This window comes from Chiloscyllium punctatum, chromosome 14 (genome assembly GCF_047496795.1).
Source record: "Chiloscyllium punctatum isolate Juve2018m chromosome 14, sChiPun1.3, whole genome shotgun sequence".
NCBI classification, from domain to species: domain Eukaryota; kingdom Metazoa; phylum Chordata; class Chondrichthyes; order Orectolobiformes; family Hemiscylliidae; genus Chiloscyllium; species Chiloscyllium punctatum.
The window spans coordinates 11,302,487-11,318,075 of record NC_092752.1 but is presented as its reverse complement, the minus strand read 5'-3'; the positions used below and the strand labels follow the sequence as shown (position 1 = coordinate 11,318,075).

The window sequence follows — 15,589 nt, the reverse complement described above, 5'->3', positions numbered from 1 at the left end:
CTTCCCATTACTATCCTTGATTGGACCTATTCCTACCCTAGTCATTCTTTTATTCCTAACATACCTATAGAAAGCCTTACGGTTTTCCCTAATCCTACCAACTAAGGACCTTTCATGTCCCCTCCTTGCTGCTCTTAGCTCTCTCTTCAGGTCCTTCCGGGCTACCTTATAACTCTCAATCGCCCCTATTGAACCTTCACGCCTCATCTTTACAAAGGCCGCCCTCTTCCATTTAACAAGGGATTCCAATTCCTTATTAAACCACGGCTCCCTCACACGACCCTTTCCTCCCTGCCTGATAGGTATGTACTTATCAAGGACACTCAATAGTTGCTCCTTGAACAAATTCCACATATCAATTACGCTCTTGCCTTGGAATCTACTTTTCCAATCCACACATCCTAAGTCATGCCTCAACGCATCATAATTTCCCTGCCCCCAGCTATAACTCTTGCCCTGTAGTACACACTTATCCCTCTCCATCACTAGAGTAAAAATCACCGAATTGTGGTCACTGTCCCCAAAGTGCTCACCTACCTCTAGTTCTAATACCTGGCCTGGTTCGTTACCCAGAACCAAATCCAGTATGGCCTCACCTCTTGTTGGCTTATCTACATATTGTGTCAGGAAACTCTCCTGCACACATTGCACAAACACTGACCCATCTAACGAACTTGAGCTATAGCTTTCCCAACCAAATCAGGAAAGTTAAAGTCTCCCATAACAATCACCCTATTACTGTCACTCTTCTCCTGAATCATCTTCGCAATCCTTTCTTCAACGATTCGAGGACTATTAGGAGGCCTGTAAAAGACTCCTAACAGGGTGACCTCACCTCTCCTATTCCTAACCTCAACCCAAACTACCTCAGATGGCAAATCTTCGTCCATCTTCCTTTCCACCGCTGTAATACTATCTTTGACAAGCAAAGCCACACCCCCCCCTCTTTTACCCCCACCTCTGACCCTACTAAAACATTTAAACCCTGGAACCTGCAACAGCCAATCCTGTCCCTGATCTAGCCACGTCTCCGTAATAGCCACAACAATTTTGTTGAATTAAAATTTCCAAGTGCATGGCAGGATTCAAAATCAGGTGCCCTGAACATTACCTTGGGCTCTGGATTAATAGTCCAACAATAATATCACTGGGCTATCACCCCCCCTTTGAATAGGACGCTATACTAGTTGACACAATGATCCTGTGGTGCATGTCTCTCCTGCTCATGCTCACTTTTGGTTTTTTCATACCGTACATGTGTAAATAGAGCTCAATTTTAACACTTAAAAGAACGTTCTATTTTGCTTAACCCTTTTTAACACTTCACCCTTATACTTTTTTTCACTTTTAGTTGTTTGTTAGGTATTTATCACTTTATATACATATATTTGAGAGATTTTGTTTGCTGACCTGCATGTTGTTGTGCATCAACACCCTCAGCCAGAGAAGATTCCTAAGTATATTGTATGAGACCATGTTCTGAAGGGGTTAACATTTGGGTTACATTGGCTCCACCCACTGTACATTCTGTGGGTGGAGACAAGGAATTCCACTGTGGTTTTCTCAGGGACCAGGTGTGTCCGTATCAGCTCTCTAAGGTCCTTATAATTATGTCTGTCCAAATGTGGTGTATTTATTGCTATCCTGCAAAAAACCTTAATTATTTGAGAATATGACCTCATGTGATAACCTGCAGAGTGTGTTTTTCTATATTTCAAAAATATACTTTATTTGTAAAAAATAATTTATTTGCATTCACAGGTCCTAAAGCAGTTTTTGAGTATCAAGAAAATCAAACATTGGAATTTGACATTCCCTGTAGTTGCAAAAACCAAAGGCATTTCTTACTCATGCACATTATGGCGGCACGGTGGCACAGTGGTTAGCACTGCTGCCTCACAGCGCCAGAGATCCGGGTTCATTTCCCGCCTCAGGTGACTGACTGTATGGAGTTTGCACGTTCTCCCCGTGTCTGCGTGGGTTTGCTCTGGTTTCCTCTCGCAGGCCAGGTGAATTGGCCATGCTAAATTGCCCATAGTGTTAGGTAAGGGGTAGATGTAGGGGTATGGGTGGGTTACGCTTCGGCGGGGTGGTGTGGACTTGTTGGGCCGAAGGGCCTGTTTCCACACTGTAATCTAATCTAATTATCTGCTGTACATACAATGAGGCAACGGTGTGCGAACTGAGCAGACCCTCATTTTTTTGTAGAAAGACTTAGATGGTGGTCTTTCCCCACTCTATCTCTCTACCACTAAACATTAGATAGACCTAAGACAAAGCAAAGACAAAAGAGGATTAGTGGCAATGAGCTACATCAAACAACTTTTACTCAATACCACACACTGGTTGAGATTGCAAATACTACAAGTCACTGGGAGGGATCATCTGGGAAAATATCACACGTTGAATGTTGGGTACCGTCTGGTCCTCATATCACAAAAAAGGATGCAGAAATATTAGAGAAAGTGCAGAAATGACAAGTGTCATGACATTATAATCTTATTGTTGAATATGTTACAAAGGCTAAGCTGAGTGTAATTGAAGCTAAAAACATTGATACCACTAGATCAAACCTCTACCAGCCGTGTGTAGATTACAAGGAGATCTACGCAGACATGTAAATACCCTCATCTGGGAGTGAACAATGTTTACTGAAGATTCATTATGAGAATGCAAATTCAGCATTGACCAACAGAAAAGTTAAGAACCACAGGTGGGAGGTGAGCTGTTTCCAAAATGTCTTTTATGGAACACGACTTTATTTTACGCAAATATCACCTGGCCATATTAGTTTTTCAGCTAAGAATGGTTTAAAAAACAAGCTGCTTAGATGAAGACAGATTCCATCTTGAACCATCCCAGAAGAAAAGTCATGGAGATGTACAGCATGGAAAAGGACCCTTTGGTCCAACTCAACTATGCCAACCTGATATCCTAAATTAATCTTATTTCCATTTGCTAGCATTTGGCCCATATTCCTCTAAACACTTCCTATTAATATACCCATTCAGATGCCTTTTAAAAGTTGCAATTGTACCAGCCTCCACCACTTCCTCTGGCAGCTCTCTCCCATCAGAAACAGAGAGGCATCTTATAAAAACCAGTTGCTGTAAAGTAAATGGACAGCCAAAATGGTACACTTGCAGAACCAGAAGCCAAGAATCTTTTCTTTGCTCTGCAAAAAGCAGCTGCTCTAAGAAACCTCCTGATAGAAGAAAACAATGGCTACCCGACTATTGAAGCTGCAGCAACTGAAGTCACGTCGAACTTGGAACATTAACTCTGTTTCTCTCTCGGCAGATGTTGCTAGCTAAGCCTGCTGAGTTTCTGCAGCAGTTTCTGAGTTGAAGTTCTAACATGTTCACTTCAGCAACAAAAACATTCAAGGAATGGGCTCCAACGTTATATGATAGAGATGATTCATACGGCATGGAAACAGGCCCTTCAGCCCAACTTGTCCATGCTGACCAGGTCTCCTAAACTGAACTAGTCCCATTTGCCTCTACCACTTCCTCTGGCAACTCATTGCATATATGTACCACTCTCTACGTCAAAAAGTTGCCCCTCAGGTCCCTTTTAAATGTTTCACCTCTCACCCTAAACCTATGCCCTCTAGTTTTAGACTTCCCTAACCTGGGGAAAAAACTTGGACCATTCACCTTATCTATGCCCCTCATTATTTTATAAACCTCTACAAGATTACCCCTCAGCCTCCTAAGTTCCAGGGAAATATGGACCAGCCTATCCTGCCTCTCCTTATAACTCATACCTTCTAGTCTAGGTAACATCCTTGTAAATGTTGTTTGCACATTTCCAGTTTAATAACATCCTTCCTATAGCAGGGTGACCAGAATTGAACGCTGTGCTCCAAATGTGGCCTTATCACTGACTTATATAGCTGTAACAATGATGTCCCAACTCCTGTACTCAATGATCTGACCGATGAAGGACTTGGTTCTTAAAAGTTTTTTTTGTATTCTTTACAATTGTTGTAATCTTAGTATCTGTGATTTTTAAAACTAATCTCTTTATCCATAAGGAACCCACACAGTATTAAGTAGCAGAAAAAAAACAACTTTGATTTGTTTAAAAAAACTTGACAGCTCATCCACTTTAACTTTAGTCATTACAAATCAAACAATGGGGTGGCCTGAACTATATTAGTCTGCAGCTCACTGATTACATGGGGAGAATGCTGGGTGATCATAACACAAGAAAGCTTAAAAAACTTGGAATGTTTTCCCTAGATACAGAAGGCTGAGGGATGATCTGATAGAGGTTTGCAAAACTGGTTCAATAGACCAGACACAGAGAAGTTTCCCATGTTTTAACAAGTCCAAAACAACAGGCGTGAAAATGAGAAGCTGGAGAAGAGGTGAAATTATACAGTGGACTGCCATGTGGAGCAGTCGGGTGAACAGCACAGCAAAGACACATTTAAAGGGGTGCTAGGTAAACTCACAACGTGGATCGGAATAATCGGTTATATTGGTAGATTGAGTCAAAGTGAGAATGAGAGGAGGTTGTGTGGAGGGTAAAATTAAGACAAAATCTGTTGAGCAGACTTGTGCAAATTCATAGAATCATAAAAATGAAACCGCACCAGAGGAGGCCATCCAGCCCACCATGTCTGAGCCTGCTCTTTAAAAGGCGGCATGGTGGCTCAGTGGTTAGCACTGCTGCCTTAGAGCACCAGGGTCCCAGGTTCGATTCCAGCCTCGGGTGACTGACTGTGTGGAATTTGCACATTCTCCCCATGTCTGCAGTTTCCTCCCACAATCCAAAGATGTGCAGGTTAGGTGAATTGGCCATGCTAAACTGCCCATAGTGCTAGGTGCATTAGTCAGAGGGAAATGGGTCTGGGTGGATTACTCTTCAGAGGGTCGCTGTGGATTGGTTGGGCCGAAGGGCCTGTTTTCACACTGTAGGGAATCTAATCTAATCAATTAGTCCCTCTCTGATAAACATTGAATTAGGAGCAGGAATAGGCTACTTGGCTCACCCAGACTGCTTCACTGGATCATAGCTGATCTGACTGAAGTCTTAACCCCACATTCCCACCCCATCCCACTGATATGACCCCACCACACCCATCAACCTTGTTAATCAACAATCTTTCTACTTTGCCCTCAAGCTCATTCAATGACTCCCTGTACTTTATCTCCATAGCGCCGTGCTCTATTCCTTTTTCAACTATATATCCAGCAGTATTTTTGCAAGCTCATGGGAATCTGTTCCATTGCTCTTTCAGTTGTGTTTTCCAGAATGTCTTGTCACAAAGGACTCTGTGGCAGTGTTCCCAGGGTTTCTTCGAGATTCCATTCATACCAATTGACATCATCAGCATGCCGAAGCATTGCGCCTTGTTTTGGAAGTCACTGCCATGCACAGACCTCTGAGGTCCACATGCAGTGACCCCCACCCCTCTCAAACTCATGTACAAAGCGAATCAGGAAGCACAGTGTCATGAAGCTTTGGAACTGTCTTCCTAAAAAAGTACTGGAAATGGAACCCTTGAATATTCTTAAAGCAGAGGTAGATAGACTATTGTATACAAGGGGTTGAAGGGTTATCAAGAGTAGGCGAGAATATGAATTTGACTTTACAATCAGATCAACCATGATCTTAATGAATAGCAGAACAGGCTCAAGGGGCTGAATGGCCTATTGAACCTTCAAAACCATTTGTATGTTCGTACTTATGATTCCCAATGAGCTGTAAGGTTGTTAACTTCCAAAGATTGTCCAGGAGTCAGAGACTCATCAAGTACAGAAGAGGCCCTTCAGTCCATCTGTACTGACAAAGATTCACTCAATCCATGCTAATCCCACTTTCCAGCACTAGGCCAGAATTGCACACAATACCCCAGTTGTGGCCGAACCAAAGATTGGTCCAAGTCCAACATATCCTCCCTACTCTTATAATGTATGCTGCAAATGATAAAGGCAAGCCCTTGTATGCCTTTTTAACTAGGTAAAAACAATGACTGCAGATGCTGAAAATCAAATACTGGATTAGTGGTGCTGGAAGAGCACAGCAGTTCAGGCAGCATCCAACGAGCAGCGAAATCAACGTTTTGGGCAAAAGCCCTTCATCAGGAAACATTGATTTCGCTGCTCGTTGGATGCTGCCTGAACTGCTGTGCTCTTCCAGCACCACTAATCCAGTATATGCCTTTTTAACTACCCTATTAACGTGCTGTGCCACTTCCAGGAATCTGTGGGCAAGCACTCCAAGATCTCTGTGTTAGTTTGAGCTTCCTAGTGTCCAGCCATTCATTGCGTACTCTTCTTAATTCTTCTAAAATGCATCACCTCACATTTTTCAGCGTTAATTCCCAACTGCCACTAATTTGTCCATCTGACCAAACTGTCTGTATCCTTCTGTAACCTGAGACCTTCTTCCTCACTGTCAACCATTTGGCCAACCTTTCTGTCATTCCTGTAGTTAATGTAATGAGGTCAGCCAGGTGCAACTCACAGAGTATGAGTTCCCTGATTGGGGCTGTTAACCTGCTTCAATCAGGGAAGCCTGGCTGACATATGTAAAGAGGATTGTCAAGGATTGCTGAGTTGCCAGGGGTGTCTGTGTATATGCACAGTTTCATTGTTTGGTTCATCACTCTGTCTGTATGTAATTGTATTTACTGTTTCCTGTATGATACAGTGTGGGATTCGAGGTTCGTCCTCATTCGATGTTGTACGGTGGAGTTTGGGGTCTGGCTTTGCCACCCCTTTCCCCTGTTAATTGCTGTTTCTTGTATACGGCTGTTCATGTTAACTGTTCGTTTGTAATTTGTACTGGTTAATAAAATTATCAGGAGTGATTGACAAAAAGAAGGGGGAGTAGCATGGGTTCTCCTCACTATAGGAGCCGGCTCTGAGCTAGCTGGGTCAGTGTATTATACACGTGTAAATAAAGGATGACCTGGTGATGGGATACCAGCTTTGTAGATTAATTTCAATTCACAAACGTACTTATCATCCCCCCATATTCTCATCTACATTGTTTATGTATATCAAAATAATAAGGGACCGAAAACTGTGGCATGCCACTAGCCTCTCGTCACACAAACAGCCTCCTACCACAACCCTCTGTCTCCTACCAATTTTGAATTCAACTTGTCACATTATCCTGGATCCCATGTACTTTTACTTTGTTTATTAGTCTCCCATTTGGGACCTTGTTGAAGGCCTAACTGCAATCCCTATAACCGCATCAACTATCCCCAAGATACACTGCAGGAGTTTGTCAAAGACCCTCAGACAGCATCTCTCAAACCCACGACCACTTCCATCTGGAAGGACAAGGGTAGCAGACGTATGGGAACACCATCACCTTCAAGTTCCCCTCCAAGCCACTCACCATCCCGACTTGGAAATATATCACCGTTCCTTCACTGGGTCAAATTCCTGGAATTCCCTCCTTAATGGTATTGTGGGTCAACACACAGCAGGTGGACTGTAGCGGTTCAAGAAGGCAGCTCATCACCACCTTCTCAAGGACAATTAGGGACAGCCAATAAATACTGGTCCAGCCAGCAACACCCGCATCCCATAAATGAATTTCTTTTAAATTGCGGAATCCTCACCTCCACACTCGGTCACCTCCATAACAAATTTCACCAGGCACGACCTGCCTTTGACAAAGCCCTGTTGATTAACCCTGATCAAACCCTACCTCTCTGGATGGAGATTTATTTTCTCTTTCAGAAGTTCTGCATCTCCAGGGGATGAAAATTAACCTCCAAAACACTGCAACGAGCCACAAATTCACTGGGGCATGACATATAATTCTGTGTTACTGGTTTTAAAAAGAGAATGAGAAAGGGAACGCGTCTGACGGACCCGAGTGGGGCTGCATGTTGGAGGTTCTGTGACGAAAACCTCCTGGAATGTGTCCAACAAGAGTCAGTAAGACATGAGCACCAGTAAATGTGTGGGCAGCGGTGCATTGATCTCATCCTGTTGTCAGCCGCTTCTAGAAACTGGGTCTCCGATTGTAGCAATGGCACTCCAACCCCAAGCTTCATACAGTTGGAATCTCTCGGTAAGAGCAGCTGAGCTGGTGGGACTCAAAACCCTGGGCAGAACCAGTCATCTGGCATACAGGGGATATAAGCTTGAGAAATTGGAGCTGCTTTAGGCCATTCAGCCCTTCAAGAATGCATCACCATTCAAAAATGTCACTACTGGTCTTCTACCTCATACCTTCGTGCACTATCCCTATATTCAGTAATTCTCTTAGTTCCAAAAGAAGATCTATTGATCTTGTCCATGAATATTCTCAATGCCTGAGCACCCACAACTCCTTGGGCTTGACATTGCAAAAGGTCCATGACCCTTTCAGGCAAAAGATTTCTCCTCATCACTGTCCTAAGTAGTCCAGCCCCTACTTTGAGACTGTGGCCCTGGTCAGGATACTCCCTTTAGGATTTTGGTGCAAGAGCCTAAGTGAAGCAAGTGCCTTTCAGGCATTTAGGTGACCAACACAGGATTGAGGACCCAATGGTGCCCACCCCCTCTAGAGCTGTTATGCAATCAGAGGCTGGTGGGAATGGGAAAAGCTGGTCTCAATGCACCCGCCAGAGACCAGGATCATTTTGGGATCCCAGGCTACAGGCATCTGAAGGCTGGATGGGAACATGGGCACAGAGGTCACACATGGGTGTGGGTAGATTCAGAAGGAGGAGTATATCAATAGCCTCCCTCCAATCCCACATCCCTCAAATGATGACAGACTGGGGGGTTAGTTGGTGGGATTTCTGGACAAACCAGCACTATGGATAACCTTCCCAAAGGTGTGGGAAATCAGAACACTTCCCACTGAATCCCTGAGTGACTAATAAATTGTAGGGTCTCAGGGACAATGGGTGTCAATTGGCTTGATCATCATTGGGTTTAACTGACATCCAGTTGGTAGAGGCTGGGAATCCCACACAAAGACAGTTACCAAACAGGGTGGGACTGGAGGAAAGTTCTCCCGTTACCAAGAGACCAAAACCCTCCCACAGGGTTAAGACCATAAGACACAGGTTCAGAAGTAGGCCATTCAGTTCATTAAATGAGATCACGGATCTAATAATCCTCGAACCTACTTTCCTGCCTTTTCCCAATAACCCTTGATTCCTGAATTGGTGTCTTTCAGCCCTGAATATACTTAATGACCCAGACTCTGCAGTAAAGAATTCCACGGATTCACCACTCTCTCAGAGAAGAAATTCCTCCTCTACTCTGTCTTAAATGTGCGACCCTTGTTCTGAAATGATGCCCTCTGGTCCTGGGCTCTCCCACAAGGGGAAACAACCTTTCGACATTTACACTGTTAAATCCCCCTAAGAATCTTCAATAAGGCCGCCCCTCATTCTTCTATATTTTAATCAGTATAGGCGCTACCTACTCAAACTATTTGGGGAGGTGATGGCCAGTGATATCATTGCTTGATTGTTAAACCAGAGGACCCAAGTTCAAATCCCGCCATGGCAGATTCCAATAAAAATCTGGAATTAAAAGTTTAATGATGCCCATGAATCCATTGTCAATTGTCAAAAAAACCCCATCTGGTTCATTAATATCCTTTAAGGAAGGAAACTGCTATCCTTACCTGGTCTGGCCGACATATAAGTCCAGGCCCACAGCAATGTGGTTGACTCTTTACTGACCTTAGAGCAATAAATCCAGCCAGTGACACCCTCACTTTGTAAATGAATATTAAGAAAAACTCTCATCATAAGGCAGTGACTGAAAGCCTGGCTGTGTTGGCTGAACTAGGCATGTCTCCTGCTAAAAGCGACTGCATTAACATTGAGCTTATCCCATTCCAGATTCCCCAGACAGGGGCAAACCTTCCCTCAGCATTTACCCTGTCATCAGAATGCTTCTCCCTCAGTCAGGGAAAGGACTGACTCCAGGCCACAACTCTGTGAGAACTGAGTGCACAGTGGACAAATAAGATATTTTAAAACAAATATTCGATTTCGTAGCCAAGGCCCTGGCATCTGGTTTCGATTTGAAATGGACTTATGCCCAAAACATCGATTCTCCTGTTCCATAAATGCTGCCTGACCTGCTGCGCTTTTCCAGCAACACATTTTTAAGCTCTAATCTCCAGCATCTTCAGTCCTCACTTTCTCCTTCCTGAACAAGGAGTTGACCTCGACCAAGTGTTGCAGACTGGCACATGCCAAGGTCAAGGACTATGTGCTGAGGGTCACACTAAAGCTTGGGGCAGCTGCCGCTGAGGTGCAGTGGGGCTAACCCAACGTCTAAGGTCTTTCTGCCAAAGTTAAATGGGGGTCTATATACCCTCCTGGTGCCTCAAATGTACATAAATATAATCTTGTACAAGTAAGAAATACCATTGGTTTGTTTGCTGGATAAATTCAAACTCCAATGTTTTTGTTCCTTCATATGGTATTGTACAGAACCAAACTGCTTCAGTGACTATGTATGTATATATAAAGGTATTTTTACAAATAACGTATAATTTTGAAATAAGAAAAGAAGCTGCAGCAGGCTATTGGGATCGAGGGAGTAGTCTTCTCTCTGTCTTGGTTGCCCTTTCTGTCCTTTGAGCAGTTTCACAATGGACGGTCACTGTTGCCATTGTGGAAGTGTGATGCCTGTGAGCAGGGACAGCCTCAAAGCCTGCCTGGAGTAAAATGTACAAATGGCACATTCAACACTTTTGTTATGCTTCAAGTGGTCCACCACAACCAGTACCTCCATCTCCCAGCACTTTTGTCCCTCTGGAAGGCACTCCCTTGGTGTGCCACTTGAATGTGACCATTCTGCTACCATGCTCCCCTCCCCTATGGACCCATTTCCTTCATGGGTTATGGTAGTGTCCTCTCGCTGGCACAGGATACACACCTGCCTCAGCTGCCTTTCCCAGATCAGTCTTCAAACATCCTGCTCCCTCCCCCAACCTCTGATCAACTGCAGCACTCTTTAAAATTTACAAGCTTCCTGAAACAGAGGGAATTGAGCCTAGAAAATTGCTTAGAAATGTGGTCCGAGTACAACTTTTTCACTGAACTCACCTTGGCTGTGGAGCATTCCCAGAGTTTTAATCTCTCTGCGTTTGCAGCAAAACATCAACAGCACTAAGAAGCCATCAGGAACGGGGCTAAGCTGAGACCCTTTCTGGACCTCATTTGCTTGGTATTAACAGGCAATATCTATCGTTGTAAAGCCTGCTCAATGCTGCCTATTATTTTAAAAATGGCTGTGTTCTTTCATTCCCTGGAGTTCTATTCTGGCATTCAATGAGGGCCTGGCTGCCTGATCTATAGCTCAAATACGTGTTCCTTACCCAATAAAAATAATTCAGTTTTGTTTTTGGAAACATCAATTTAGCCAGCAGCCTAGATACTTTAGGTTGAGAAAATATATTTCTTTTTTGTAAAAAAAAGTATATCCTCTCTGATGCTGCATTAAGAACACAGTCTCCTGTTGAGTTACAGTTTGTTTGTTACCCCTTTGACCCCTTGTCAACAAACCAGTCATATGTCAGGTTAGGCTGTGGCTGGGAGTGAGCTACTCAGGATGGTACAGCATTACTCCCAAACCTAACCCCACTCTCACCTAAAGTTCACAAGGTGCCGACACTCACAGATGAAGATCTAAAGGTTGGGATCAATACTTTGAAGGTTAGAGGGAGAAAGGAAATGATCTTAGTTCAATTGACGGGATTGGTTAAATCAGTCAGGAACTGATTCTGGGACCTCCTCATATCATAAATTACTGCAAGTCCCATCCACCCATCAATCCATACTGACTGACACATTCCTGAAGAAGGGTTATACCTGAAACATTGACTTCTCCACCTCCTGATGCTGCCTGACTTGCTGTGCTCTTCCAGTCTCCTGCTTTTCTACTTTGGATTCCAGGATCTGAGTTTTTTCATCTACTGACCCACAGGGGCTGCTGGCTCAGCTACGCCTCAATTCTAAAGTCCTCATTCCTGCTTTCAAACCCTTCCAGGTCCACATTACCTACCTGAAAAACTAACTTGACCCTACATTCCTCAGATGTCTGTGTTCCTTTAGTTCTGTTCCTTTTGAGTATGCCTGATTTTGATTGCTACACAACTGGCAGCAGTGCCATTGGGCACCAAGACCCCTAACTCTGGAAAATAAAGTTAAAAATCACACAACACCAGGTTATAGTCCAACAGGTTTGTTTGGAAGCACTAGCTTTCAGAGCACTGCTCCTTCATCAGGTAACTGGTCATTACCTGCTGAAGGAGCACATTCTGAAAGCTAGTACTTCCAAGTAAACCTGTTGGACTACAACCTGGTGTTGAAAAGTGTGGTGCTGGAAAAGCACAGCCGGTCAGGCAGCATCCGAGGAGCAGGAGAGTCGATGTTTCGGGCATGAGCTCTTCATCAGGAAGATGATGAAGAGCTGATGCTCAAATCGTCGACTCTCCTGCTCCTCGGATGCTGCCTGACCGGCTGTGCTTTTCCAGCGCCACCCTTTTTGACTCTGATCTTCAGCGTCTGCAGTCCTCACTTTCTCCTTTAACCTGGTGTTGTGGCATTTTTAACTTTGTCCAACCCCGTCCAACACTGGCACCTCCACATCTGGAAAAATAAACCCTCCACTGACCTCTCTCTCTCCTCCTTAATATTTTAAACTTAACAAAATTTGTCTCTCCAAAGCTTCTGGTAGTTTGCCCTAATATCTGAGACTTGGTCTGAAACTTTGTAGAGTAATCCCTCCTCTTTGGACTGGTTTAGAGCATTCTAAAAGCACTACGTAACTTGTTCTTTTAGCTCAAACACAAACAAAACAGAAGTTGCTGGAACAACTCAGTAGGTCTGGCAACATGTGTGCAGAGAAATCAGAGTTAACGTTTCCGGTCGAGAACTTATTCTTTTAACTTTAGAGATACATTATTTCATGGAAGCAATTAAGTCCACTTGGTTTCTGTGCTATCCTTGCCGCAGACACTCTTTGAGGTGCTGGCAACAGATGATAAAGATCCACAGATTTATCCAGGAGTGGCTTATTGTGCAGCCTGCGGGATTAAAGCACAGAGGGGTGGGGAACTGAGTCGCCGACCCCCCCAGTTCTTCCACAGCATCAGGGTCGAGAACACAATGGGCCGCCTGTACTCACGCAGACAGTGATTGCTCCTGCTCCCATTTTCCAGGAAATGCATCCAAGGAGGACTTGCTGAGCTGCAGCCGGAGAGTACTCATTCAGCGGGGGTTGGGTGAGGAAGGAGTAGCACTCAAGAGAAGCCCCAGTCCAGCTCAAGAGTTTGCAACGATAGTCCTGCCCCGCACTTTGAGACAGGGGAACTGCCCAGGGGAAGAGCCGCTTGAAATCCCTTCTCTTTTCTTCTCTTGATGCGCTGCTGATGGCAGGAGTCTGTATCCAAACACACGCACACACACAAGTTAAGATTCCTGCTCCGACTGAGAAATCTGATCTGCAGTTATTCTGTTGGCAAGTTGCCCTGACTCCGGGTACACGTGATCAGGCCAGCCTCCCTCTTCACAAAAAAATCTCTGAAAACTGTTCAGACCACCCACCCTGTCACCCCTTCCACCCCCAGGGTTGGACTGACACCGCCTTCCCCGCTTTTCACTGACCAACGCCAGCGTTCAGTCAGAGATACCCCCCTGCAGCCTCTCAGGATCGGAGCAGTAGGCTATTCGGCCCCCTTGAGCCTGTTCTGCCCCGCTCAACTAATTTGTGGCTGATTTCTCAGACGAGGAAATACAGCCAATAGAAGCCGTGAGTCACAGTCTTCTGACTCGTCTTGAATCCTTCAAAATTGCCCAGAAGCTGAAATGGATTAGCCATTCATATTTGGACTCGTCGTTCAGTTATGTTACTGCATTCCCCCACTATCAACATCCTGGGGTTACCATTAGCCACAAACTCAGCCAGACTCCCCACATAAACACAATGGCTGCAAGTGCAGGTTAGAGGTTAGGAATACTGGAGCAAGTAACGCATCTCCTGACTTCCCACCATCTACAAGGCACAAGTCATAGAGTCATAGAGATGTACAGCATGCAAACAGACCCTTCAGTCCAACTTGTCCATGCCGACTAGATAACCAACCCCCTCTAGCCCCACCTGCCAGCAACTGGCTCCAAACCCTTCCTATTCATATACCCATCCAGATACCTTTTAAATGTTGCAATTGTACCAGCCTCCACCACTTCATCTGGCAGCTCATTCCATACATCTACCGCCCTAAATGTGAAAAAGTTGCCCCTTAGGTCTCTTTTATATCTTTCCCCTCTCACCCTAAACCTATGCCCTCTAGTTCTGGACTCCCCCACCCCAGAGAAAAGACTTTGTCTATTTATCCTATCCATGCCCCTCATGATTTTATAAACCTCTATAAGGTCATCCCTCAGCCTCTGACACTCCAGGGAAAACAGCCCCAGCTTGTTCAACCTTTCCCTATTGCTCAAATCCTCCAATCCTGGCAACATCCTGGTGGGTGATGGAACACTCCCCAGTTGCCTGGATGAGTGCAACTCCAACAATACTCAAGAAGCTTGACACCATCCAGGACAAAGCAGACAAGCAGGAGGCTGGAAGAACACAACAAGCCAGGCAGCATCAGGAGGTGGAGAACCCGATGTTTCAGGTGTAACCCTTCTTCAGGACTGGGGTGGGTGTAGGGGAGCTGCAGATAAAGGGGGAGGTGGGGCCACCCCGCTGACGCTTCCTGGCTTGTTGTGTTCTTCCAGCCTCCTGCCTGTCTACTTTGGATTCCAGCAACTGCTGTCTTTTTTTTGTCTCTAACCATTCAGGACAAAGCAGCCCACTTGATTGGCACCACATCCACAAACATCCACTAACTCCACCACTGACACTTAGTAGCAGCAGTGTGCATTATCAACAAGATACACTGCAGAAATTCACCAAAGATCCAGGAACAAGAGGATGGCCAGAGTGAGGGTAGGGTCGATCAGGGATACTGGAGGGAACTTGTGCCTGGAGTCAGAGGAGGTAGGGAGATTCTTAATGAATACTTTGCTTCAGTATTCACTACTGAGAGGAACCTTGACATTTCTGAGGACAGCATGAAACACACTGATATGCTAGATTAGATTAGGTTAGATTCCCTAAAGTGTGGAAACAGGTCCTTCGGACCAACAAGTCCACAGCGACCCTCCGAAGAGTAACCCACCCAGACCCATTTCCCTCTGACTGATGTACCTAACACTATGTGCAATTTAGTATGGCCAATTGACCTGACCTGCACATCTTGGTGATTGTAGGAGGAAACCAGAGCACCTGGAGGAAACCCATGCAGAACGGGGAGAACATGCAAACTCCAAGGCTGGAATCAAACCTGGGACCCTGGTGCTGTGAGGCAGCAGTGCTAACCACTGAGCCACTGTGCCGCCCACGAACAGGTTGATGTTAAGAATGAGGATGTTCTGAAACTGTGAAAAAAAACATAAGGATAGATAAACACCCTGGGCCAAATGGGATATCCCCTTGGTTACTACAGGAAGCGAAGGAAGAGATTGCTGCACCTTTGGCAATGATCTTTGCATCCTCACTGTCCACTGGAGTAGTGCCAAATGTTATTCCCTTGTTCAAGAAAG

At 44.9% G+C, this 15,589-nt stretch overlaps 1 protein-coding gene across 2 annotated transcripts in view; it reads right to left on the bottom strand.

The window, feature by feature from the left end:
- Positions 1-13,456, bottom strand: part of fam13a (family with sequence similarity 13 member A) — a 216,266-nt gene extending 202,810 nt beyond the window's left edge. The window contains exon 1 of one of the 2 annotated variants that reach the window (XM_072583879.1): positions 13,125-13,456. In XM_072583879.1, the coding sequence (XP_072439980.1) occupies positions 13,125-13,151 (27 nt within the window). In that variant the 5' untranslated portion in view covers positions 13,152-13,456. The remainder of the gene's footprint in view (positions 1-13,124) is intronic. The other variant, XM_072583880.1, reaches the window with a different exon arrangement.
- Positions 13,457-15,589: the final 2,133 nt, after the last annotated feature.